The sequence below is a fragment of the Pteropus vampyrus genome, unplaced genomic scaffold (genome assembly GCF_000151845.1).
Source record: "Pteropus vampyrus isolate Shadow unplaced genomic scaffold, Pvam_2.0 Scaffold432, whole genome shotgun sequence".
NCBI classification, from domain to species: Eukaryota; Metazoa; Chordata; class Mammalia; order Chiroptera; family Pteropodidae; genus Pteropus; species Pteropus vampyrus.
The window spans coordinates 513,576-539,069 of NW_011889213.1; the positions used below are offsets into that span (position 1 = coordinate 513,576).

Genomic DNA, 25,494 nt, shown 5'->3' on the forward strand with positions numbered 1-25,494 from the left:
AGGCCTTGCCCGCCTTTGCCATGTTTTCATTTCCTTACCCTCTAGCAGACATGGTCTTCTACCTCTCTGAGTACTTCTCAGAAAACTCTGAGAAGTTGACTGAAGCATCTGGATGCTTCTTCTTGTGTTCCTCCTAGCAAGTTTGCACAAAGAATGCATATGATGACATTTTGCCTCTTGGCTTTTTAGGACCTCCTTTGCCCATGTTTAATTACTTTTCCTCAGTGAGCACAGAGTCACCCAGTGCCCGTCCGGCTCATGCTTGCCCTGGCACTGTCTCTGTGGATCTCAATGTACTGCAATGTTTGTGAGAGCGAGAGCCAGACACCATTAATTTCCTGATTTTGATGGTCGTACTGTGGTTATATATCAGAACGTCCTTGTTTGTAGAAAACACATACTAATGTATTTGGGAGCGACAAGACATCAGGTTGTCAATTTACTCTCAAACAGTTCAGGAAAAAAAGCTTTAAATAATTTTAAATAATTTAAAATTTTATAAATGAACTTTTTTCTAGAGAGCTTCTTCCCATTTGATCACTCTATTATTCTAGTGCTCCTAAACATTGATGAATACATTTTATATACATTTGTACTGGATATCATCTATTATTTGGGAGTCTTTCTACTTCTTGTATATTAATTTCCTCAGTGGGATTAATTAAACCCTGAAAGAACATAGATTATGCTTCTTTTTTCCTTTATATTCCCATGTAGTATCAAGTAGCTCTTAATAACCACTTATACACGTTAAAGGTTTTGGAGCATGAATTATTTGAATAGTTGAAGTGCCTCTTTCAATTTAGCTCATGGAAAAACTTTAAATTATCTCTCTGAAGTCATATAATGGATCCAGGAACCAAGTCCGTGCTGACTACTCGTTCACACCAAACAGAGGCCCCTGGGATTCATAGAAATATGTGTCTTGGTGGAAAAATGAGTCACTCCACCAACACACAGCTGGACTCTCACACCCAGAGCACAATGGAAATGTGGAAATCTGAGTGGAGCACAAAGAATCTATATCTGAACAAGAGCTGACACTCTTCCTGTTCTGTTACATTGTGAAATGGAAACATCGTTTCCTGGGAAAAGGTCCAGATTCCACAAATGAAATGGTTTTTGCTTAGATGCGCACAGCTGCTAAACACTGTTTTCACTGAGAGTGTCTTGTAAAGATCTGGTCTTGGTTCCAACTGGAAAGTTGAAAAGAAGTGGGTGGAATCCTCTTTTGAGCAACAGAGTGAGTTTGAGAGTCTTCTTGAATACCAGTTCTTGACTGGTTCAAATGAGAGAAAAGGAAAAGGGTCACGTACATTTCTTGACACTGGTGTGTCAACCATTCTGACATGTCTCTTTACACGTATAAACACATTTCATCCTCAAAACAACCTTAGTATTTTTTATTATGGGAAAGTTCAACTGAGAATAATATAATGAATCCCTGTGTATCTATCGCCTTGCTTTAATGATGACTAATACATGGCCAATCTCGTTTCATCTATCTCCCATCCACTTCCCTCAGGACTATTTCTAATCATATTCTAGATGTGATATCATTTCATCTGTAAATACTTCAGTATGTATCTCTTAAATATAAGGATTATTTTTAAAGCATAACCACAATGACACTATCATACCTTCAAATGTAATAATAATGCCTCGATGTCAGCAGATAACTAATCAATGTTCAAATTTCCCTGATGGTCTCATAAACCTTTTTGGTTTACAATGTGTGTTCTAATCAGATACATATATTGTAATTGGTTGAATGGCTTTTTCATTTTCTTCTTTTTTTATAGGCTTTTTTTTTAAATTGAGGTATAATTGACATACAATATGATATTAGTTTCAGACGTACAACATAATGATTTGATATTTGCATATATTGCAAAATGATCATCATAATAAGTCTAGTTAACATCCACCATACATAGTTACAGAATTTCTTTCTTGTCTTGTGATGAGAACTTCTAAGATCTACTCCCTTTGCAACTTTCTAAGATGTAATGCAGAATTATGAAGTAGGCTTTTAAAGTCCTTTTTAATTCAGTGATTTTCCTTTTTGTTGTCATCTTTCCTCTCCCCCAACCCCCATGGCAATTTGTTTGTTGGAGAAACTGGGTTGTTTGTCCTGTAGAATTTTCTACCTCTCAATTTTGCTAATGGCATTCTTATGTATTGTTTAATATATTTCTCTGACCCTTATATTTCCTACGAACTGGTAGTTAGATCTCGACATTTGATAAAATTCAGAATTAATTATTTTGCTGTTGTTTTTTGTCAAGAATACTTCATAAGTGTACTTCCTATTACAATACACCCCAGACACATAATGTCAATCCTCTCTCTTTTTGTGAGATTAAGATTAATGAGTCAGATGGAAAAACCTATTTTCTTGAATCTACTTTCATTAAACAAGAGAAGGAATAAACTGTCTTCCCTCCCCCACTAAAAAAAGATTAATGAGTGGGTTTAGGTGTTAGTCTGATATAACAATTATACAGTTCACCATTAGTTTTCACCTAATAGTTTTAGCAGGCATTAATGATCATTACTTAGATCATTATTTCACTAGAGTCTTCAAAATGGTGATATTCTAACTCTATCATTTTTTCTTCTTCGCTTATGAGATAAAATTATTCTATAAATAAAAGCTTTCTCTCCCTTACCTTGAAGTACAATTCAAACAGACAAGGTAGAATCAATGCTTAGTTATTTCTCTTTATTTTCAGTTTTCAAAATAATAAGTTGGTTCTCTAGTATTTTCCAAAGGGGATTTTCGAAGAGTTTTTTGTTTGTTTAACATCATTATGAACTCATGGATTTTATATTATCTGAAACCAAACAACTGAAAAGTAAATTAACAATGCTTTTCTACATATACTTTGCTACTTCCATAAAGAAAGAAATCAATTATAGATAAATAAACTAACATCAGGAATTTATGTTTTAAAGTATTGTCCAGGGAATAGCATAGGATTAGTAAATATTTAATCCAATCTTATATGGTTTCTACATCTGTACTCTTAACATGAAGAAAATTATAATATTTAGACTCCTCTTTTTCCCTCATTTTTTACATGTAATCACCAAGCCCTATTGATTTTCCCTCCTGTAGAGCTCTCCCATCAGACCTCTTCCTTCTATGTACATGTACTGCTTTAGTTCAGATGGTCATCTTATCTTGCTGGGACTACTGCAGTAGCTTCTGATCTGGCTTCTAGTCTCAGCCCCTTCCAAACTATCATTTACATTCCCTCAAATCGATTCCCTTTCTAAAATGCAAATTAGTTCCTCTCCCCATTTTGGTTAAAATCCTTAAGTAGTACCTGATAACCTTCAGGATAAAGTCCAGGCCTCTTAGCATGACTTCCAGGATGTGCTGTGATTGAGCAACTATTTCCTGCCCAGTCTCACCTTTACCCTTTCTGTCTCCAAACATCTTATACTTTGGCCTCAATAGGCTCTTTGCCGTGACAAATAGCCATGAGGGTTCAGAAGTCCTCATGCCTTTACCAAGATTTTTCCTCTGCTTAAGATCCTAACCCCCAGCTACCCTGTTCTTCTCAGCAAATGCCTATTCATTCTTTAAGCCACAGCTCAAGTCCTCTGAATTGTCCCCTGACTCCCTTATATAAATGAGAGCACTTTATTTTATGTGCTCTCATTGCTTATTATATTTGCTGCCTTTTATGGCTGTTATCCTATTAAATTGTAATTGTGGAGGCACATATCCAGCTCCCATATTAGACTAAAAGCAGAAACCTGACAGCAGGGACCATGTCTTCCCATCTTTGGATCTCCATCTCCTAGCACTGGGGCTGGCACTTTATAGGCACTCGATAAATATTTGTTAATATTTATTTGAATGGTATTCAAAATGATTTTTCTGAAGTGCTAGAAGATCCCCAAAGGGTTTTCTAAAGTATCAAAGATTAGCTTCATAAACTCACAGAATGACAGAACCAGAAGGGACCTTAGATATCATCTACTCTCATCTTTTCATTTACAGATGAAAAAACTAAGATCTAAGAGGGAGGTGAAGAACTAACTAAGAGAAAGAAAGTCATTGGCTTAAAAATATCACCCCAATCTGGAGGCAGAGCCATGAATAAATGTTCTGTTCAGCAGATGTTTAGTGTAAAATGGGTTTCTCCTATTCTAATGGATTGTGCATAATCTATTCTAATCAGATTATGTATGTAGTTAACCAAATACTAAATTAATAGGAACCTTCCTCTATCTTCTGGATAAATGGACTGTTTATTATAATTCAGTTTGAAGAGGGATAGAGTTTTGCTGTTATCTTGATCACGGATTCTTATTTTCTTTGGTTTGCTAATATCTCTGATTAAACTCAAGCAAGTCATTATTTCCATGGGTTTAGGCGACATTGTAAATATTCATATTATATGTTAAATTTGTTAAACTCTCAAAGAATAGGCATATTTGCAAGATACAGGAGAAAGTCATTACTGCCACCATTTCTGCCTATAGATGACACTGGGGACATTAAAAACTTAAGCCTTTTTTAACAGAAGGATTTGTGCTAATTATGGCTGATATGTAACTAGTTTGCATTTTCAATTCCACTCATCCGTTTATCACAGGAAGATAAAGCCTAATGTCTACTAGGAAAACTTTTTTGATCAGAGAAACTATACACAACAGGAAATAATAAAGTTGAATTTCTTAAAAATGTTGTTAACTATTTCATAATTTAATCATTGCTAATTCATTTTCTCAAATGATTCACATTGAATCAAGTTTCCATTTATTTACCCCATCTCTTTGGGCCTTAGTTTCTTCACCTGGAAAACATCTAATCAGATGATCCCTGAGGTGATAACTGATCTTGAAAAAACATTGCACTGCTAGGGTCCCTTACATAATTTGTTGATTTCAAGTCATAATTCTAAACTGAATGTCTTTTGAATATTAAACTGTGCTAGGTGCTGCATAGATTTCAAAGAAATCTAAGTCTATAAGAACTTAGCAGAAGAGAGCAAACATACACAGAAAGAAACAATAATACAAGAGATGTTGGAGGGGATGATGTTCATGGCATATCTTTGAGACAAATTCTATCAGGCAAACTGGAGTAGTAGGAGGTTAATGTAAAGGTATAGCAGAAATTAAAAATAATAACCTATATGTATTAAATTATAGGTGCCAGGCAAAATCTGGATGCCAAAACCTAACAAATTTCTGCTATATTAAGTAAGTAAATAAAGATAAAGCCACAGAAGGCTTTTTTTTTTTTTTTTTTTTTTTTGCTGAGGGGGGACAACAAGTAACATTTTAGAAAGTTTAACGGTGCATGAAGGATGAATTAGGGAAGAGGTTAGAGATGCAGAGAGCAGCTGGGAAAGTACAGTAACGACTCAGGCATCAAGGAGTGAGAACTGAACTAGAGAGATGGCTACAGGAATGGGAACATCAGGAGAATAATTATGGGGAAGGACAGGCAGGCCTTGGGATTTTGTTTGCTTTGGGAGGTGAGGGAGAAAGAGGAGTTAAAGACAATTGCAAGATTGGAGCCTGGTGGTTAAGAGACGATGTTACCACTGACAGAAGTAAGAAAGTCATGAGGGGTCTGATTTCTGAAGAAAGGTTTTAAATTTAGTATACAGGTGTTGAGTCAGGATGAGGGTGAGATATCCAAGTAGGCTGTAAGCAGTGGGAGATAAGAGAGAGCCTGGCCTTTAGGAGAGAGTTCCAAGCCCAAGGCTGACATAGTGGTAAACTATTACTGCTCCTCCTAGATTCATGGGATTCAGCAGCTACTTGAGGACCCCTGGGAATGCCCAGCACAGCAGGGACCAAGAGAACTCTGCTTTAAGTGTGATCAAGAGCAGCATCCGTTCTGATGAGTTGATGTCTGTGCTACTGGTTTTAAATATTTTTAATATCTCCTCATTTCAGGACCAGAGATACTGATTTTAGAGTCATAGCAAACAGGATGCCAGAAGAGAAGAGGAAAAGGAAAGAGAGAAAGTGACTAGAACCAGAGCAGAGGTCTGAAGACAAGCCACATGAAATACCTACATTAAGAAAACAGCGCAAAAAAGAAAAAAAGGGAAAAGGAAATAGCATGAATATTCATAGCAGAATTATTCATAATAGCCCCCAAATGGAAACAACCCAAATGTCCATCAACTGATGAACAGACAAACAGCATGTAGCATACCTATACAATAGAATTTTATTCAGCCATTAAAAGGAATGAAATACTGATATGTACTACGACATGAGTCAACCTTGAAAACATACTATGTAAAAGAAGCCAGACACAAAAGGCCACAACTGCATGATTCTACTTCTATGAAGTGTCCAGAGTACACAAGTCCATAGACAGAAAATAGACTAGTTATTGCCAGAGACTGGTAGAAGGGAGGAATGGGGGGTGGCAGCTAATGGGTATGGGGTGACAATGTTGAATTTTACTTGAACCCTGTGCTCCTGTAAAATACTGAAGTTTCAAGGAATCTGCCTACCCTTTTATGTTCTGGAAAATAGCTTACTGCAAAGAATCACCTTCTCCCTATTATTACTCGTGGATGCCCTTCTTGTTTACTTACGACAAAGACAGACGCAGACCTTCCGCATTTTTATTTTTTGCCTCATAAATGATCGTTGAACTGCTTGTTCCCACTGATCGCTCAGAACAAAATGCTTATTAACCAAACTTTGTATAAGATTCTCTTCTTTCTCCAGGCTCCTCCCTGATCTTTGACCCACTCAGCCTGAGCCAGCACACAACAGCTCCGAAGGCAGGCCAGCTTCAGGGAAAAACATTCTCTGATCTGCTTTGCTATCATGCCACCCTTTCATCCACTCCCTCCACCTGTTTCTTTCTACCTTTGTTTACTCCTCTCTATAAAAGAAAACTCCTTTTGGTTCAGCTTTTGGGACACTTGCAGATCTTAGAGGCACAGTGTTCTCTTCATTACAATTGACTCCCCTCCCCTGATTGCAATAGTCTCTTTCTTCCCATGTAATAATAATCCTTTCAAATAAAGTCTTTCTTTACTAAGTCTGGATTTACTTTTGATTAGACAGGTGTTTATTTTGGGGGAGATGAAAATATTCTAAAATTGACTGTGGTTGCCAACTCTGTAAGTATGCTAAAAACCATTGAACTGTACACTTTAAACAGATGAATTATATATTAATAAACTATAGATCAAGAAAGCCAGGATTTTTTTTGAGCCCTTTTAAAAGCTATTAAAAAAAAGAAAATGAAAGGAAGAAAAAATAAGTTAGCAAATGAGACAAGAAATAAATAAAAATAACAGCCTCACGAAAGGCAAGAGGGAGAGTCTGGAGGACAGCATTTCTAAATCCTGCAGAGTTCAAATAAAATTAGTGAAGGAGAGATAATTGGTAGCATATGCAGTTTATTAGTGACTTATAAGTGCTCTTTCAGAGAGGAAGTCACCTTTTTGGATAAATTGCAGCAATTTAAGGACTGAATTGAGGGTAAGGGATCCGTAGCAGCAGTTCTAGAAAACAATGGAGTTTGAACTGGAGAAAACAGATGGACCTAAACTTGAGGAAACGAGGGTAAAACCATGAGGACTGCAGTTTTTGTTTGCTTGTGTGGTTGTTTTTTTTTTTTTAGGAAAAGAGACCAGTGTATATTGAAGGCAAAGGAGGAGGGGAGGTTTTATGGTGTTTTCCTTAATGTATTTTCTTGATGTTTTCTGTGTGTTAGCCTGAATAACTGTTTCCTTGAGACTAAAACTGTTTCCTTGAGACTAAAACTGTTTCCTTGAGACTAAAACTCTTTGCCCGCAGCAAACTCTCTGCATCCTTTGAATGGTTTCTAGCACCAAATTATGCATAAATTAGCACTTAATAAATAATTTTTATTGTTTTCTGGTTCAGAAAAGCTGCACTATATATTAATGTTTGAAGAAGAAAAGAATTTGTGAGGAAGAGAAATATACAAAAAATTATAGGCACTTTTCATATATGTCAGAGGGACAAGAAAAGTGCCTACAAATCTGGGAAGAAAAGCATTGTTGCTGCCTGTGGCAACTGTAAGCCAGCTGCTGAGGGCTGGTCTTCTGTGTGGGATGGTTTGTATTTCTGTGTGAGGACACATCATTCATCCCAACCATTTATTATTAACAAAATACACTGTCTCCCTAGGATCTCTCCCAGCACAGATCCAGAACTGAATGGAACATATTGCATGCCACACCCCTTAAGCCTTGCTGGATCTTCCTAACTGTAAACTGATGAAAGACTTAGGGCAGAAGCAGAATAAGAGATGAGCAATACCTGGCTACCCACCTCTCAGTCCTGCATTTTCACACTTCATGTTGTCACTGCTGGCAGGTGGAGAAAGGTCTGCCCTCCCTCTTCCTTTATACCTAGAGACTCTCCCTCTGTGAATCCTTCCCCACTCTCCCAGGAAGTAGTGGTGACCTTCCCTGAGCTGCTGGAACACCTTCCACTTTGTATCAGAAACTATTTATGCATCTGTCTCTCCTGCTGCGCTATGAATTTCTCAACAGGAAGGACTGGGTTTTATTCCTCCTCCTCGAAGTCTCCAGCTGGCTCATGGTAAGTAGTCACATTTTGTTGAACAAGTGGACAGATGGAGGAATATGATAGAGTGCTATGAAATTCCAGCTGCTGACATGGTTGTGTCCCGGTGTTATTTTTCTGGGCCAAAGGGTTGTTTGTTTCCACCTCTCTATCCCATTTACAGACTCTGCCTCAGCAGCTGAAAGCACACAATGGAACAGTGTGCCTTTCAGCAAATAGAGTGAGCAATGGAAAATGCAAAGTGTCAACCCTGAATGCAAGCAATGGCCTGCTGAATGCAATTTTAAACGAAGGGAAACTGCTTGTTTTCAGTGAAATGGAGTGAAGTCCTGGGAAGGATTGTTCTGCTCAAGCTCTGAATGTCAGTGTTGATAAGCTAGTTCACCAAGGCTCAGCTCGCCCCCTGTTGGATTTAGCTGGCATTTAGTAAGAAGAGGAACAGGAGAGAAATTTGATACAGATTATTTCTTGGATATAGGTATGTAGGGGTAGGGCCCTTTCTGCAAAATTCCATTAAGAAGGCATTAAATGAGTCAGAGATGTAGTCACTAGACTATCCCTGGGACATAATTTGACTCATCCACAGATACTGACATTCCTTTTTGAAGAGTAGAAATACTTTCCTGACGGAAAAGCCAAAATGGCATGGACTTAATTCCTTTTAGCAAGCATGCAACCACAAAAATCAAACCAACTGCTAAAACTCCTTTTCAGCAACCTCCCCCCAGCCCCCGCCCCAAGTGAGGTTTAAATTGTACTCTCTAAATGACCATCAATGGAGAACTGGTTAAATAAGTATAGTACATCTATACATTGGGAAACAAGACAGCTTCATGTACTGATATGGAACAATCTCCTAGATATATTAATGACCTAAAAAAAAAAAAAAGCAAAATGTTGAGCAATATATATATTTGATCATATATGCAGAGACTTTCGTAGAAGATGACACAAGAAAATAGTAACAATTGTCTCCTGGGAGAGAAAATAATTGCTGTAGACAGGATTAGAAAAAACTTCTTTTCATAATATTTCTTTTGTGTGCTATTCACAATTTGTATCTTGTGTATCACCTGTGAAAATGGTCTAACCAATTAAAAAATATAAGAACCTTATGAAGGTCCAGTAAGGTTCTCTACTGTTTCTCTTCTTTTTTTCTAGAAATATTATCAGTCCTCAGTGGAAGCAATTTACACTGCCAAAATAAATTTTCTCTTAAATTCTAAAATAAATTGGCAATGTCAGTTTCAGCACATATATAATTTTATATATTATGTATGACTTATATGATTTTATATACCAGTTATGATTTTATATTCCAGTTCATTCTACTTGAATCTCAGACAAGAAAGCCACTCATTTCTGAGAAAACAGCTAAGTGTTAGGGGAAATATTTTATCCATCCAATAGTCATTGGGGCTATCCTAGACTATCCCAGACAGTGAGCTCTTCAGCTCCTTTCTGGATTAGTGGGTTTTTTCACTGGATTGATGGAGCCCCGGGTCCCCACCAAGCAGTTTTCACTGTTCCTAATGATAATGCATGCCATACTAGAACAGGTCTTTTGCCAAGACCATCGTCTACCCAGCTGGGGAAACCCAGGCTTGCTTTCCTAACCAGGGAAAAGGTTTGCAGCTTTTCTGGGGGAAAGGGGGCTGGTGCTGCTCCAGGGAACTCAGCTCTAGTGCTGTGCTAGAGAGCAAAATGGGGGAGCATGGGCAGTCTCTCTTTCCTGGACTTCTCAGCTAAAGGTCCTGCTTGATCCTGCTCCTTGGTATCCAGCATGGTTGAAAATATGTCTGTAGTTAAACCTCGGGTTGACAGGCTCAAGACTAGCACGCATCGGTGGCCATGTCTGCCCAGTGAAAGGTATAGTCATAAGGTGGAAAGCGCTAGAGGAGTCCAGGGACCTGGTTAGAGCGACAAGGCAATGCTGTCCTGCGGGCTGCCAAATGAGGTGGGATTTGACCATCTCTCTAATTGCCGAGCGCTAGTCTCTAGGATCTAGAGAGAAGGGTGCATACTTAGATCCTGTGCTCTGAAGTTAGTGTCGGCTAGGCCTCTGGGGCACAGGGAAAGGTGATTTTTAGAGAGAAGTTAGAGGGCTGGGACAAACAGGCTTTACTTTCTATTTCATTGACCATCTTAATTCTACTTTGTTAGGATAATTCTAAGAGGAGCCTAGAGGAGCTTTGCAGCCTCTCTCCACCACTGTGACCCTCACTTAAAATTCCTCTTCCACACCCTTCCCCAAACAACCCCTCAAGCTTTTATAACAGCAGTTGGTAACTCGAGGGAGAGGGACTTAGAGATCCCTTCGAAAAGAATGTGTAAGCCGTGAGTCCTTTCTCTTTCAAAAATTGAACACAGGCAAATACAATACAATATTTCACATGTAAGTCCAGGATCTCGTGTTCCACCTGACTCCTCGCCCTAGCACTTAAAAGGCTGAGGTAGGTTTGCGGGTGAGCAGACAAGGAGAGAGGGAAAAGCAGAGCAACGCTCTAGGACCTGTTTCCTCTCTAGCTCACATTCCTCCGCCCCGGTCCCGCTCCCGCCGCCTCCGCTGCCAGTGGAGGCCCTAGTCTCCCGCTCCAACTATTCCAACCATCCTGGGAAGGGTGGAGCGCTCGGCTCTTGGGTCCCCCTGGTTGCCCTCCCTTCCTCATCATCGGTCTCCCCTTCTGCCCCGGTCCCTCCCTTTCTGGGGTGGGGCCAGCCAATGGGCAACGAGAGTCCGGGATTTGGCCTAGGAGCCGGGGAGCTCACCGATCCCCCGCCCCACAGTCCTGGCCGAGGTCCCGGGGTGCACGGACGTGGCTCGAGTTTCCTCTGCTCTCCTTTCGTTCTCGTTCTGCCCCCTCCCGCTCTTCCTCCTCTCCTCTCCCGCTCCAGCTTCAGCTCCACTCGGCCGGCCCCGCACGGTTCCGGGTAGCCATGGAGGACACCCAGCTCCATATCATTGAGCAGCCGCTTCCCGGGTACCCTGACACCGAGGACCCGGTGTCCTCCCCCGTGCGGGCGCCGGCGGCTGAGGAGCCGTCGGGTGCCGGATCCGAGGAGCTGATCAAGTCGGACCAGGTGAATGGTGTGCTGGTGCTAAGCCTTCTGGACAAAATCATCGGCGCCGTCGACCAGATCCAGCTGACCCAAGCCCAGCTGGAGGAGCGGCAGGCGGAGATGGAGGGCGCCGTTCAGAGCATCCAGGGCGAGCTGAGCAAGCTAGGCAAGGCGCACGCCACTACGAGCAACACCGTGAGCAAGTTGCTGGAGAAGGTGCGCAAGGTCAGCGTCAACGTGAAGACCGTGCGCGGCAGCCTGGAGCGCCAAGCGGGCCAGATCAAGAAGCTGGAGGTCAACGAGGCGGAGCTGTTGCGGCGCCGTAACTTTAAAGTCATGATCTATCAGGTGAGCTGGCGGGGAGCACCGCGCCCAGAGCCCAGCGCCCTGCCCGCAGTCCCCCGCCCGGGGATTGGGGTGGGGAAAACTGCCCGCGGCGCAGCTCTCCCGCCAGCCTGGCAGGGCTCAGGGGACCCACCCTCCTTCGGGCCAGCGCTGCTGGGATGGGATGGGATGGGGCGAGGTGGAGTGAGCGGCAGATTCCTGGAGCGCGCAGAGGGGCGCGCTGAGCACCCCGTGCCTCCTCACCCAGCCCTCTTCCCTCCGGTGTCAAACAAGTAGTGGAACCGAGTTTGGGGGCTGGACTCTGGGACACGGCCCCTTGAAGACTGCTCCCAACCTGGCTGTTAGAAGTCTTCCTACTCCGAGGAAGTTTTAGGGAAAGCAGGGGTCCTTGGTGGCCCTTGGGGCCCGCTGTAAGCGGACACTGGCGGCGCGGCCCGCGTTTGGGGCCTCCGGCGCTGCCCGCCCGATATAGCGGGTGATTCAGGGCTCAGGCACGCACCGGCGGGGGCTGCGTCAGGCGAGGGACAGCACAGCCAGCACACCCAGCACACCCCGGCGGACCCCGCGCCCCCGCCTCAGCCTCGGCTGCCTACCCCGTCCCCTCGCTGCCATCTGCCCCTGGCCTCCCGGCCCTTTCAGGCCGTTGGAGATACCCTCGCCAGCAGCGCGCAGATATACCCTTGGCCGGATGGAAGCAGGCAGGCGCGGGGTAGGGGGAGGCAGCGCGAGGAGAGCAAGAGGCGCTGGTGGAGGGTAGTGGACAGCCCCCACGGGGACCCGCGGTCCGGGCGCAGTGAATCATCCTGCATACCTGCGGGGGTGGCGGAGGAGGCAGCGCACTGGCAGGTGGCCGGCGTGCCCCAGGCTCCGCCCAGGGCTCCTGTTGCATCCTTTGTACCTCTCCCCATTCCTCCCGCCTATATTAAAATGGAGTTTTTGTATCATAATCCCCCAAATAAACCTGGGAATCTTAGTATTGCTACCCCTCTCCACCTCCACCCCCGCCCCAACCCCATTAAGCTGGGTCTGAGCTGAGGGCTTGGTGATCTTTGCTTGGGTGGGAATGTGCCCAGCCTCACCTCCTCTCTGCTTCCCGCAGGCCTGGTTGATGTTCTAACCCCAAGAAGGTGAGATCATGGGGATGGAGGGGTAGTCTGTGCTCCCTCTTTCCCTTCCTCTCTCTGCCGAAGGGAATGGAAAGAAATGGAAGGCCAGATTTCCCACACCCCTTAGGTGAGAAAAGCCCTATCAGGGAGCCGTGGTTTCACTGACCGCTGTGGGGCCTGGTCAAGCTGGGTTCTGAGTGACCATCTGGGATGCCATGAGGTCCTTGCTTTGGTTTCTCTGGAAGGAGCTCAGAAAGATGCAGACTGGAACAAGTGTTGGAGACAGTAGACACAGGGAGTGGGTGAGCTCGCACTTATCTGAGGAGGTGGTGATGGGACAGAGGCAGACTTGGCACACTCTCCCCGTCCCCCCATGCCCAAGGACTCCTCCCAAGAGGCACTTGTCTTTTAAGAAGCTTTGCTTCCCCTCAGGCAGCACTATCTGGTAGAAAATGTTTGCCCCGAATTGTTTCCACTTACTTTAACTGCTTGGAGGAAGCAGGATAGGGGGAGGTGAGATTTCTAAAGAGATCCACCTAGCACTGGGGGACATCAAATGAAGGAGAACAAGACAGGGGAGCAAGCCATCTTCATCTTTTCTCCAGCGCTTGGTGTGGTAAAGGGTTGCCATGAAGGTCTAGAATGGGCGACCCTTCTCATTTTAAAGATTCCAGACTGTAGGACCTGGGAAAATTCTTGGTCCTGAGTTAAACTTCCCTATGTTAAAGATGGAGATTCTGAGAGAGGGACAGGTGTGGAGGGAGAAAGACTTCCCTGCAGAGGCCAACAGCATCCCTCTGTTACTCCCTCTCAGCAGTTGGCAGGATCTGTGGCTGTATATCGTGTGTCTGTAAGGGTCGGGTTGGCTTTGACTGCATCTGTACTAAACCAGGGCCAGTGGGGGACAGAGAGTTGAGGTAGAAGGAACAGCTCAAGCTGGGGACCCCGAGCCCCCAAACACAGGGGAAATAACTAATGACTAAAGTGGTCCCACCTCAGAGAAGAGCTCAGAGGTAAGGAAAAGATTCCAGCAACAGGGTGAGGCTCAGAGAAGCAGAATTTCCCTGAGCTGCAGAGCAGATGTTCCAGGTGGGGGTTGGGGGGTGGTACTCAAATGCTAGAGGAAAACAGAGGTTGCTCCTCCCCGAGGTCTGCAAGCCTGGGAAGAGAATGAGGTAAAAATAGCTCTGAGCCTTGGCAGACCTAATAGGGAAGATTGGGGGCGGCAACATTTATGGGAAAATCAGGCTGACCGGGTAGGATGCTTGGGTGGCCAGGCAGAGAGAGATTTGGAGATGGTATGAGTTCTCCAGCATGGGAATAGGGGAGGGGATGCTGTATTCTTCACTGCAGATGTGAGAAGTGCTGATATAGCAAAAAGGGCAGGGTGGAGGAAAGCATGAAAGGGTGGGAAGGCCCCAGCTGTGGGATCATCTGGCCTCCCACACCTCCTGCCTGGGGAATAAAGAAGGGAATCCCTTGTGTGGCTCCACCCCAGATTCAAGGAACTGCTAGACATAATGATGCCAGGTTGTATGCATTTGTGCGCACGCACGCACACGCGCACACACACACATACACACACACACACACACAATTCAGCTCCTCCCACTCAAGGATATCAGAGCCCTCACTTCGAACTCACTTCTGAGTTATTAACGTCTTTCTCTGGTATTTCCCTCCCTGTCTCGCAAACAAAAACTAGCACTTTGGCATTCCATCCTATCAGGTAACAGCTAGGCAACAGCTCGTGAATGAGAGAAGTGAATTCTACCGGTAGCTAGGGGTCAGTGGGCCGAGAACTGCTGGGAGTTTGATCAGGCAGATTGTGAGCACTATACAAACAGGAGGAGCTGTGATCATTAAAGAGCCGATTCTCTCAGACAATGATTTAGATACGATTAGAGTTCTTTTAGAATCCAGAAAGGGATGCTAAAATGGAAATAAATGTTTTATTGAGAAATTTTGATGAGGCAGTTAGTGACCTACACACGTACCCATTAGACTTGCTCCAAGCCCTTGAGGATAGGACCAGGAATCATTTAAGGAATTAAGTGGCTCATGAGCACTAAAGGGGAGGACACCAGGACTGGAATGAGGGCTTGCTGCTTCTCCCCAAGTCCTACCCAACCCTATAGCTCCTTCCTGGACTCAAGCCAAATCAGGGCTACCTTCTTCCAGAAGAACCCAAACTTTTGTCGAGGAATATTTCCAACCTGGGGCTCCGGTCTCTCTCACTTTCTAAGCCTAGTGGCTGTGAGAGAGTGCTCGCCACTCCTTTCTCTCCAAAAAGCTGAATTTGGATTGTTTTCCCTGGTCTCTGGATCCGAAGCATGGAGAGTATTTTTTAGGGATATTTCTAAGACTAAAGGAAATTGTGCTTCTCTCTCTGATTTTTTTTTTTAAAGTAAATAAAGAAATCTGCCTGTTGTAAAGGCCAAAATTAAAAAGAAAGGAGATGGCACAGTGGGCAACTGATAGGAAGAGGAGAGGGATTACTGTTGCTAGGCAACCAACCTCAGAGATGAGCGGTGGTGTGTTACTTTTTTTTTTGAACCATACCATTATGAATATTTCATCATTCTGTCATGATGGGCTTTTTGAGCTGGAAGATGCCTCAGAGATAATCAGCTTCAGTTTCTTCATTTTGTAGCAGAGGAAGCTTAGGCCCAGAGAGGGGAAGTTAATTGCCTGTTGTCACTCGAGTGACTGGGCAGCCAAGCTGAGGCCAGAACCCAGGTGTACCCCTTCTTCCGCTACACTTTCTGCTCCCCACCTCCTCAGGCTCTGCAGCAGAAATCAGGGTGGAGCCTTGCTCTAACGGAGGGTTAGTTCTGGCTCCTTCGTTTTCTGAGGGAGATAGTTGCACAGTCTTGGCATTGGGGTTGCTTTGTGCGTGTGTGTGTCGGGGGGAGTGCAGTGTTGGTCAAGAGTGGCTAAGGTTAGTGGCCAATAGCTACTCAGCCTCACAGCGCTGAAGTAGAGGCAATGTGTGGCTACCTGGCCCAATGACAGTGGGCAGGGGGAGCAGGGTATAAGGACTAGAGCTCCCTGGCCAGCGTGGGTGTCCCTGGGCATGGCCTCTGCACCTTTGCACCTGCTGGGAGAGGACCATGGTAGCTCCTGTCTCCTCAGCCTCCCTGCCTCTCTTACCTTCTCTCTACCCACAGGGCAGGTTGGCACCTGCTGCTTTGTGTTTTCCGGTAACATTGTTGTCACCAGAGACTTGTAGTGCCCCCAAATGTCCCTCTTCCCTGACTTCTGATTGTCCAAAGCAAGAGTGGCAGCTCAGCCTCTCAGCTGGGAGCTGCCACTGGATGCCCCAGGATGTAGACCCACCTGTCATCAATATAGCTTGGCTTTTGATCCTGATTTCTCTGTGTGTCTTGGTGTCTGATAGCCCAAGCGTGGGTCAGGGGAAGGTGGCAAGAGAGGCAGGAGGTGAGGACGTGGCCAAAAGGAAACAGCTGGGATGTCCCTCTTCTATGCCTCTCCCTCTCCTTATCCGGGGCGGCACCCAGTGCCCACCCTGCCCTGGGGAATAACCAGAACTGGGATCAGCAGCGTCTGACTCTGAAGACAGTGAAGTTGTTTGCCTTCTCTTTCACTCATCGGAGCCTCCCTAGTTAGGGTCTAACAACTGGCCTCTTAGAAAACTCCTTCTCCACCCCTAGCAGCCTCTTTCTCCCATCACTCCGCTCCACCCCCCAAAAGCATCATCCCACTGTTATAGCTGGTAGAGATAGAAGGTAGGAGGCCAAGGACAGGATGGGGAAGATTCTAGAGGGAGGAAAGGAGGAGGTTCCATTTAAATTGTGTATTAATTCATAGGTCTGGTCCACTTGATGAAGCATTTAAAATGTGGTTTCTTTCCGTCTTAATACATTATGTACTCTCTCTGCCTTCCTATTTACTCACTAGCCCCAACTCTGCATGCTCACCAAGGCCTCTTTCCCTCAACTCCACCTGCACCCAAGCCCCATTTAAACCCCTTTTCCTCATCTTAGCCCAAGAAGAAGCTGAAAGCACCCTCTGACCTGGCCACACCCAAGATCGTGCCTTTTGACCTTCTGCCTGAGACTGAGCCCTTTGACCTGAAGCCTGAGACAGTGCCTGAGCTCCCACCCTTTGACCAGATGCCTAGGGCACTGCCCTATTACCCAGAACCTGTGCCTCTGCCCACTCCAAAGGAGCCGTCAGCTGGTGGGAGCACTTAGAGTCTCCTGAGTCCCAGGGGGCTGTGGGCATGGGGTGTTACTACAAGTCCACCATCAGCCCACTGCTTAGTGGTGGTCAGTACGGAATAGCTGGCCTCTTCCAAGCTGCCCCTTGTGGGTGGGTGATGGGTATTGTGAAACACTCTCACATTATGCAGAGTTCAGGCAAATATGGTGTGTGCAATGGGGTGGGAGGTGAAGGGAAGGAGACCTCTCCTACATCTTCGTTTCTGTCTTAATAGTAGACACTCCAAACACCATACTTGAGCTGCACCCAGTGTGCCCTGCATGAAATTGCATGAAACTGCTGTGGCTTCTGATTCCCCCTTCCCTTCACCCTTCTGTCTCCTTCTCAGGGGCAGGCCAGTTTGACTCAAAGTCTCTTTATAGAGGGCCCTCATGAGACCCAGGCCTGGGGTCTATTCTGTGCCCTCACCACTCTCTCTCTCCCTGTAGCTGGGGAGAACACGTACACTTATTTTTTCCAGGGTTTTCTTTCTTTCTTTCTTTCTTTTTTTTTTTTAATGTTTTGCAAAGAGATCCCTTATGTTTGCCAGATCCTGCCTTGGGTGGGGCACTCAAAAGCTGCCAACTCTGAGAGGCCGGAAGCGGGTACCATTTAGCTGGTTCTGGCTTGGACCCTCTGGCTTCCCTATAGCACAGTGTTTCGCAACATTTTTTTTTTTTCATAATCATCCCCCTAGGAGTCCTTTTAGACATTTTCCCCTAATTGTCCCCTCCGCCATGAAATTGTAATACTACAGTTATACTATATATCTATTTACGTACCTATTTTTTATGCTCTATATTTTAGAGCACCACGAATTATTATCTAACTCCCCCTGTCCCAGGAATCAATTTCTGCCCTCTTGGGGACAAAAATTGCCCCTATCGAGAATCACCCTGTAGCAGAAAAGAAGCACCCTCTGCCTGCAGTTCCTCTCACCCTCTTGTCTTGGCAACCTAAAGTGGATAGCCTGAGTTTTAAAGATTTTCCCTCTCTTTCACCTCTACCCCAGTCCGCACCCTCTCCTAACATCCTCTCTGAGCAGATCCTGGATCTCTGAATTACTTTTCTAAAATCTTCTCTGGCCATTCTCAGGCAGTGACTGGGGACAGAGCTAGTTTGCTCTCAGGGCTTTATGACAGTGACTCTTCTCCCTGACAGATGTGAAGTGCCTGGCCAAGGACCAGACACATAGGAGGTGCTCAATTAAATTATAGTCATAATAAAATATTCTTCCTAAGCCAAAAGATCTTAAGTTTATACAGCAGAGATGGGGAGTGGAATGGAAGGGGCTGAGAACTTCCTGGACTGATGCCTTCCTGGGTTGGGGAGCTGTGTGTGCCTGGTGGGGGCAGGGGAAGCTGTGCATGCTTTTGTTCAGACCTGGTCATTAAAGGTAACTCTGGAAACCAAGCCTGTTGGGAGTGGTGGTTTTGTTTAATAAAAATGTAAAAACAGAACAAGTAGAGCCCTCCCTGCTTGCCACCCCTGAGGCCTCTCCTTTGGTTCAGGAGCTCTGCCAGGGAAGTAGGGGTGGGACAAGGGTGCCTGGTCTGTGTGCCCAGGGTAGGGGGAGGTGCTTTGGGATTTTGTTTATGGTTGTTGTAGCAACAGGCAGACTGGGTGGGCCCAAGACAGCGCTCCAAGGCTGTGAGTCATAGAGGAAACCTGGCCTGGAAAGGAGAAGAAAAGAGAAAATTCATTAATGGAGGAGGAAAGCTAAAAGTCATGGTGGTATATCCTCTCCGGAGCCAGCCCCCTAGACATGGTCCAGGGACTTGAGTAGTTGTTTCTTCCCCTATTCCCTTACCTTCTACCAAGAAGGCAGCTCCTCTGGTGTAAACCATTATTCTGGGGGGAAACCTACAATGAATGGGGTTATAGTCCCAGGTCCCTATTTGGACTGGAGGAGATGCCCTCAAGTCCAGAAATAAACCGCTCCCTGATGTATTTGAGACCTTTCATCAGGTACTGAAAAGACAGGATTTGCTACAAGAAGTCTACAACTCTCTCCCTAGCTCTGTTCACTTCCAAGCTCAGTTGGCAGAGACCTTTATCTAGGGAGCCAGAGGCCAGGAAAACCAGCCAGCTCAGCCTTTAGGGGGTGGGGTGGAATGGGGGGGTGAGGGGAGAATCAGGGGTGCTGGAGGTGGGGCAGAGCGACAATGTGGATTTGTTTTCCAGCAGCTGGGACTGTTTTCCTGACTATTCCCCGCCCATCACCCTTAATCCTTCCCTAGCCCATCCACATTGTCTGAGCTTAGTAAAAGGAGGGGTTCTCCTCCACCCTTTGGTGGCATGTCTGTGGGTTTCTATTTTGGGAGGCTGTGAAAGAGAGATCAGAGCTGTTTTTTTTTTTTTAATATGGGCTGCAGGTAAATTTTGGATGGAGACTGATGAAGAGGTAGTGGAGAGTTTAGATCCTAGAGTCCTAAAATGGTGTGACAGAGAGAGGACTTGAATACTGGACAGGGAATACTGGTTGCAAAAAGAGACTCAAAGGATACAACTGAACATCAGAGGGAATGCTAAGGGAATGCTGGGACTCTCCTACACTCAGAACAAAGAAAACACACCTTCAATGCCTCTGTAAGTGGTGAAAGGCAGACGGGTAGACAGAATGCCATAGGATGCCCACAATAGTACTAAGCTAGCTATGTCAACTGGAGACTACAAATCCCAGCATGCCCTGTGTCCAGGTCACCTTGCCTGCTGGGAGGTGTAGTCAAGTATAGAGATCTTGAGGTGGCTTGATGCCCAGAAGAGCTGGTGCCCAGTTTAGGAGAAGAGGTGGAGCCAGCATTCCTTCTTTGTTCCTGCTAATGCTATTGACAGGGAGGGAAGGAAGTTGGGAGGTGGTGTTCCTAGCTTTCAGTGTAAACCAGGAAACTCAGGGTGGGAGGGGTTGTGCATGGAAGGGAAGAGGAAAGAGGCCGGGGGCCGTGGAAGGAATTTCTGTGGCAGATGGCGCAGAGATACCAAGTGGCCAATGTATGTGTACGAGTGTGTGTGTGTGTGTGTGTGTGTGTGTGTGTGTGTGTGTTCGCATGTTTATGAGAGGGTCAGCTCACGTTGCCTCGTTTCTCTCAGTTGGAATTTTCTTACAATTCTGGGAAACGATCTTCAGAAAACCCTTTATAAAAACTCTCGTTTCTTCATCTGAAGTCTCTAAAGAGAGTCTGGGCCAAAGAGGAAACCCTATCATGTTCTGAATTATGCCGTTGTTCCTTTTCTGTGCCAGCCTCTCTGGTGGGTGGTGATCCTGAGATTCTGAAACTCTGGCCCAGAGTCAGGATCTTGGAAAAACTTCCTGGAATGGAAAATAGTGCTGATGCTATGTCCTCCTAGGGGAGGAGGGAAGAACTGGCTTTGAGTTCCAGGATCTTTGGGAATCTAGGACCGCCATGCTACTCCTGGCCACTTGGGCTCCAGTCTGGGGGGGAAAAGCAAAAATGGAAAAGTAACCCCTCCCTTCCATTCCAAGGTGGAGAAGTCAGACCAGAAGAAATATCTATGATGGGGGAAAAGCATGCCCTTGGCTGCCAGCCAGCTTCTTCTTTCCTCCCTGAATTTCTACTTGGAGGGAAATGACTGCTGGTGGAGCCAAACTGTGTGAAGAGGTTGGGGGCTGGGGGGAGGGCAGGGCCACCGTTCTCCTTCCCTAAGACTGGTTCTGATGTGGTTTCAAGTTTGGAAAACGCACTCCCTTTACCTTGACTTCAAGTTACCCTACTTGGGGGTCGCCTGGCTGTGAGTTCATCTCCCACGTCCCCTCAACCTGAACAAACGCTTCGCAAACCCCTTTGCTTTTAGGCCTGGCTCGGGCAGTGTGTGACTTCGTGCACCAGAGGGCGCTCTGTCCATTTCCAAAGTTAAATTGCCATCCCCGGGACGCCAGGGCAAAGGTTTAATATGAGAAGGGTGGATGTAGGGCACGGGGACAGGGTTGGAGGGCCATAGAGATGTTTAACCGAAGTGCTATTACACTACAGATCAGTCTCCTACCCGAAGCTCAGTTCTCTCCTCGTCCTGTATGTCTAGTTACCACTCACTCGACACATTTATAGGGATCCTACGAGGTGTCGCTGGGGATACAATGACGAACAAGTCCAGGTCGATTTCATGGGTCCCACGCAATCCTCAGATTCCCCCCCCCCCCCCCCCCCCCCGCCTCGGGTTCGCCCAGCGTCTCCCCAAGTCCCCAACCACCTCCGGCCCAGCCCTTCTTATCTTTTCCTTCTGCTCTCCTTTTAGGATGACGTGAAACTACCCGCCAAACTGAGCATCAGCAAGTCGCTGAAAGAGTCGGAGGCACTGCGGGAGAAGGAGGGCGATGAGTTGGGCGAGGGTGAGCGGCCTGAGGAGGACGCGGCCGTGCTCGAGCTGTCGTCGGACGAGGCGGTGGAGGTGGAGGAGGTCATCGAGGAGTCGCGCGCCGAGCGCATCAAGCGCAGCGGCCTGAGGCGCGTGGACGACTTCAAGAAGGCCTTCTCCAAGGAGAAGATGGAGAAGACTAAGGTGCGCACCCGTGAGAACCTGGAGAAGACCCGCCTCAAGACCAAGGAGAACCTAGAGAAGACGCGGCACACGCTGGAGAAGCGCATGAACAAGCTGGGCACGCGCCTGGTCCCCGCCGAGCGGCGCGAGAAGCTCAAGACCTCGAGAGAGAAGCTGCGCAAGTCCTTCACTCCTGACCACGTAGTCTACGCGCGCTCCAAGACCGCGGTCTACAAGGTGCCGCCCTTCACCTTCCACGTCAAGAAGATCCGCGAGGGCGAGGTGGAGGTGCTGAAGGCCACCGAGATGGTGGAGGTGGGCGCCGACGACGAGGAGGGCGGCGCCGAGCGTGGCGAGGCCATCGACCTGCTGCGCGGGAGCAGCCCCGACGTGCACACGCTGCTGGAGATCACCGAGGAGTCAGATGCCGTGCTCGTGGACAAGAGCGACAGCGACTGAGCGGGAGTTGCGCGGGGCTCAGCCCTGGAGGCCGCGCCACCCCGCTGTTCCCCGCCGTTCCCCTCCCCCGATTCCTTTCCCTCCTGAACTTTCTCTTTCGCATTCTTTCTTGGCCCCAAACGGGCTGATATGTTTCTAAAGTGAGAACACCTCCCCTCAAGGAGTAGCCCCCTCAAGTCTTACAGCTATTAAGACGGGGGCGGGGGGCGGAGGCAGCCTCCACAAAGCACAGCCCCACTTTGGGCATAGCCTGGGTGGAAACAGAGAGGGGAGTGATCCATGTCCTGGTTGTGCAAGTTGGGGATCCTGGGGGAAAACGCTGTCGTTTCCATAGTTGGCCCCCTCCCCCTGGGCCAGGCTGCCTTTTCCCCAAACTGACACCCAGCTGCTGTCATTCCTGCTCATTGAGCTCTTCTTTCTCACCTTGAACCTTGGAGGCTTCAAAGCCAAAAATTGCCATAATAGGAAAGAGGGAATTCTGAGGAAGACCCTTGCCCACGTGGGAGGTCTTATGCTGGGAGAACTTGAAAGCAGCTTTTGGGAGAACCTGGGCAGTGGAGGAGAAAGGGCAGAGTGAGTCATGAACCTGGATGAGGGTCTAGCACAGGCTGTATCTGCAAAGACTCCCAACAAGGAAGGCTGGAGCTAGGTGGAATCCTGGGGAAGGTGGTGGGGTGGGGGGGTGGGCGGCACACACACACACACACACACACGCGCGCGCACACACACACACACACGCATACTTATGTATCTGCACACATGGCTATGGCTTTGGGAAAAAGAATGGGAAATAGTAGACAGTGGAAATGGGTGAAGAGACGAGCGTTCTCTTCACTAGGAGCATGAGAAACACAGGACTAGAATCCCATCCTTGGGGTTCTCAGAGGACAGCAGGACCATTTCAGGATAAGGACAGAGGACAGTGTGAGAAAGCGATGAACCAAAGAGAGAGGTAAGCGTCATCCCATCCCTCAGTTGGGCGCTGGATGGTGCCCCAGGAGCAGTCTATTCCTCAAAGCCCAGAAAATTAGGGTCCCAGAAGGGGGCAGCACCAGACTGCGGAGTGCTGGAGTTAGGAGGGAGGCTGTTAGAAAGAGAGCAAGGTGCTAATGGCCAGGCCACGAAACTGAGAGCTGGAGGGGTGGTGAGCAGAGTATAGTATCTCTGTGTATAGGGCAACCCAGCCTTGCCTCACTCCCAGAAGATTCTTCTCAAGATCCTTCCCTAGAGCTAGTATAAGAGATGTAGAACTTGCCAAGACCTCCTTGCCCTTATGAATTCCTCTCCTGAATCTTTGCGGGTAAGAGAGTTGCTGCTTCTAGGTTCTCCTCAGGATGCTAAAGTCCCACCGTTCCTCCCCAGTAAAGAGAGTTGTCAGAAGCAAGGGCAACTCCCCTCCCCTGCAAGTCACAGTCCGAAGAGGGGACTGAAGGCTTCCTCCTTCTCCACCACCTCCTCTGCCTTATCTCCCCTGCTCTGCTTTTTAGAATTGCAGCTAATTATTTTAATGGGTGGAGGGAGGGAGGGAGCCTGGGGACACAAACCTTTTTTTTACAATACAAAGCTTCGCTCCCCTTCCCACCCCCCTCCCCTGCTTTCCTTGGTTTCCTTCTCTTTTCTGAATGCTCAGAGACAGGTCAGCTGAGGGAAGGTGGGGATTGTGGGACAAGGTCCTTTGGTGCTGATGCGCGAAAGGGGCCTAAGTTGTGGGCAGACGCAGTTTCCTGCAGGCTCTAGGGAGCCTCTCATGTTGCTGTGTCCTGGTGAGCAGCCCGACCAATAAACCTGCTTTTCTAAAAGGATCTGTGTTGGGTTGTACTCTCTGAAGGCAATTACATAGGATAAGTTACAGAGGACAGGAAGGAACCAAGGAGGGAGAGAAAAAGAGAGGACTGTTGGTTAAACTTGCCTCACTTGCGTGGGTGTGTATGTGTGTGTTGTGGTGTGTTATTATCACCCCCATTTTAGAGATGAAGAAACACAGAGCGTACTTGTCTAAAGTCATGTAGCTGCTAAGTGGCCAAGCTGGGATTCTAAGCCCAGTAGCCTGGCTCCACAGTCTGTTGTAATCTGTAACTCTGTACCGTCTGGATCCACTTCCCTGCTGTCTGGACTTTGACCCTCCAGACACACCCAGTTACTCTACTTCACTTGAGCTTCCCCCAGGTACACACTTCAGAATCATAGGCCTGAAGGAGAAAGCCTCTGGAGTGGAAAAGTCAGAGGCCCTGATTCGGAGGACTGAATGTCATAAAGAAAGGATTCCTGTGCGTGCCATATGCCAGTCGTAGCCACACAGCATAGTTACTTCTCCCCATGACTCTGGAGTGGGCACTTATTTCATCGTTTGTGCAGCTTCTCTTCCCCAGGAGCGGCCTGCCCCACTTACCCACAGGATTTCCCAGAGCAATAGACTCAAATTATCATGTGGGTTCTGTCAGCATCAGAATCACCTGGGAAGGAGTGTCCCAAATAAATGTAATGCCATTTCTGAGGCTCTATCCCAGCATCCTGCCACTACCCCGGACAAACTGAGTCCTTCCTAATGAGTCTCATATTCTCCTTTGACTCTCCTACCCCTACCCCCAGAATCCAGAGTTCTAAATCCCCTGGAAGGGGTCGATTTCCCTCCAAAAGAATTAGAAACTGATGCTGAAAATTTGGAAATTGGGACCCAGGAAACTTTTCTCTTGCTAGGAGACCCACATTAAGGGTCTTTCTTCCTCTGGGATCCAGATGTGCAGCTGTGAGAAACGGAATGATGTCAGAACCCCAGCCATGGAGGGGAACCAAGAAAGGCCCTGAGACATCAGTCACATCTACTCTTGCCGGTAGCAGTAAGGCTCCCGACCCCTCTTCCTTTTCTTGCACAAGCCGTGCCCCTCGCTGGTCCCCCACACTTTCCATACTAGCCCAGTTACTTTGCTGTACCTTCCCATCTCAGCTCTGTTGTGGCCACCACTTTGTTAAGAGCGGTCCTAATTCTCTGAACAGCCGCTGCACCATGGGCTCTGCACAGTTCCTCCTTTACATCACAGGGTGGGGCCACAGCTCCAGAAGTTCGCCCAGCACCAGAAATTACCTCTTTTTCTTCTCTCTTGCGGATGAGGGGAGGAGGAGGGCTGGTCTCAGGCACTGGTGAAATAATCAACTGCCTACCAGTAGGATCTGATGGGCATCCCAAAGTTTCACACCCACAAAGCATCTTTTCCACCAACGAGACCTGAACTTGCCCACCCTT

At 46.8% G+C, this 25,494-nt stretch overlaps 1 protein-coding gene and 1 long non-coding RNA gene across 2 annotated transcripts; both read left to right on the plus strand.

The window, feature by feature from the left end:
* Window positions 1–11,076: 11,076 nt before the first annotated feature.
* On the plus strand, window positions 11,077–24,055 carry CAVIN1 (caveolae associated protein 1). The gene is made up of 2 exons (XM_011381209.1): window positions 11,077–11,970; window positions 21,552–24,055. Exons 1-2 carry the CDS (start codon window positions 11,500–11,502, stop codon window positions 22,251–22,253), a joined length of 1,173 nt encoding a protein of 390 aa, XP_011379511.1. The 5' UTR covers window positions 11,077–11,499; the 3' UTR covers window positions 22,254–24,055.
* Window positions 11,977–18,710, plus strand: LOC111732169. The gene is made up of 2 exons (XR_002777451.1): window positions 11,977–13,094; window positions 17,081–18,710. It is a non-coding gene; the product is annotated as an uncharacterized LOC111732169 (long non-coding RNA).
* Window positions 24,056–25,494: the final 1,439 nt, after the last annotated feature.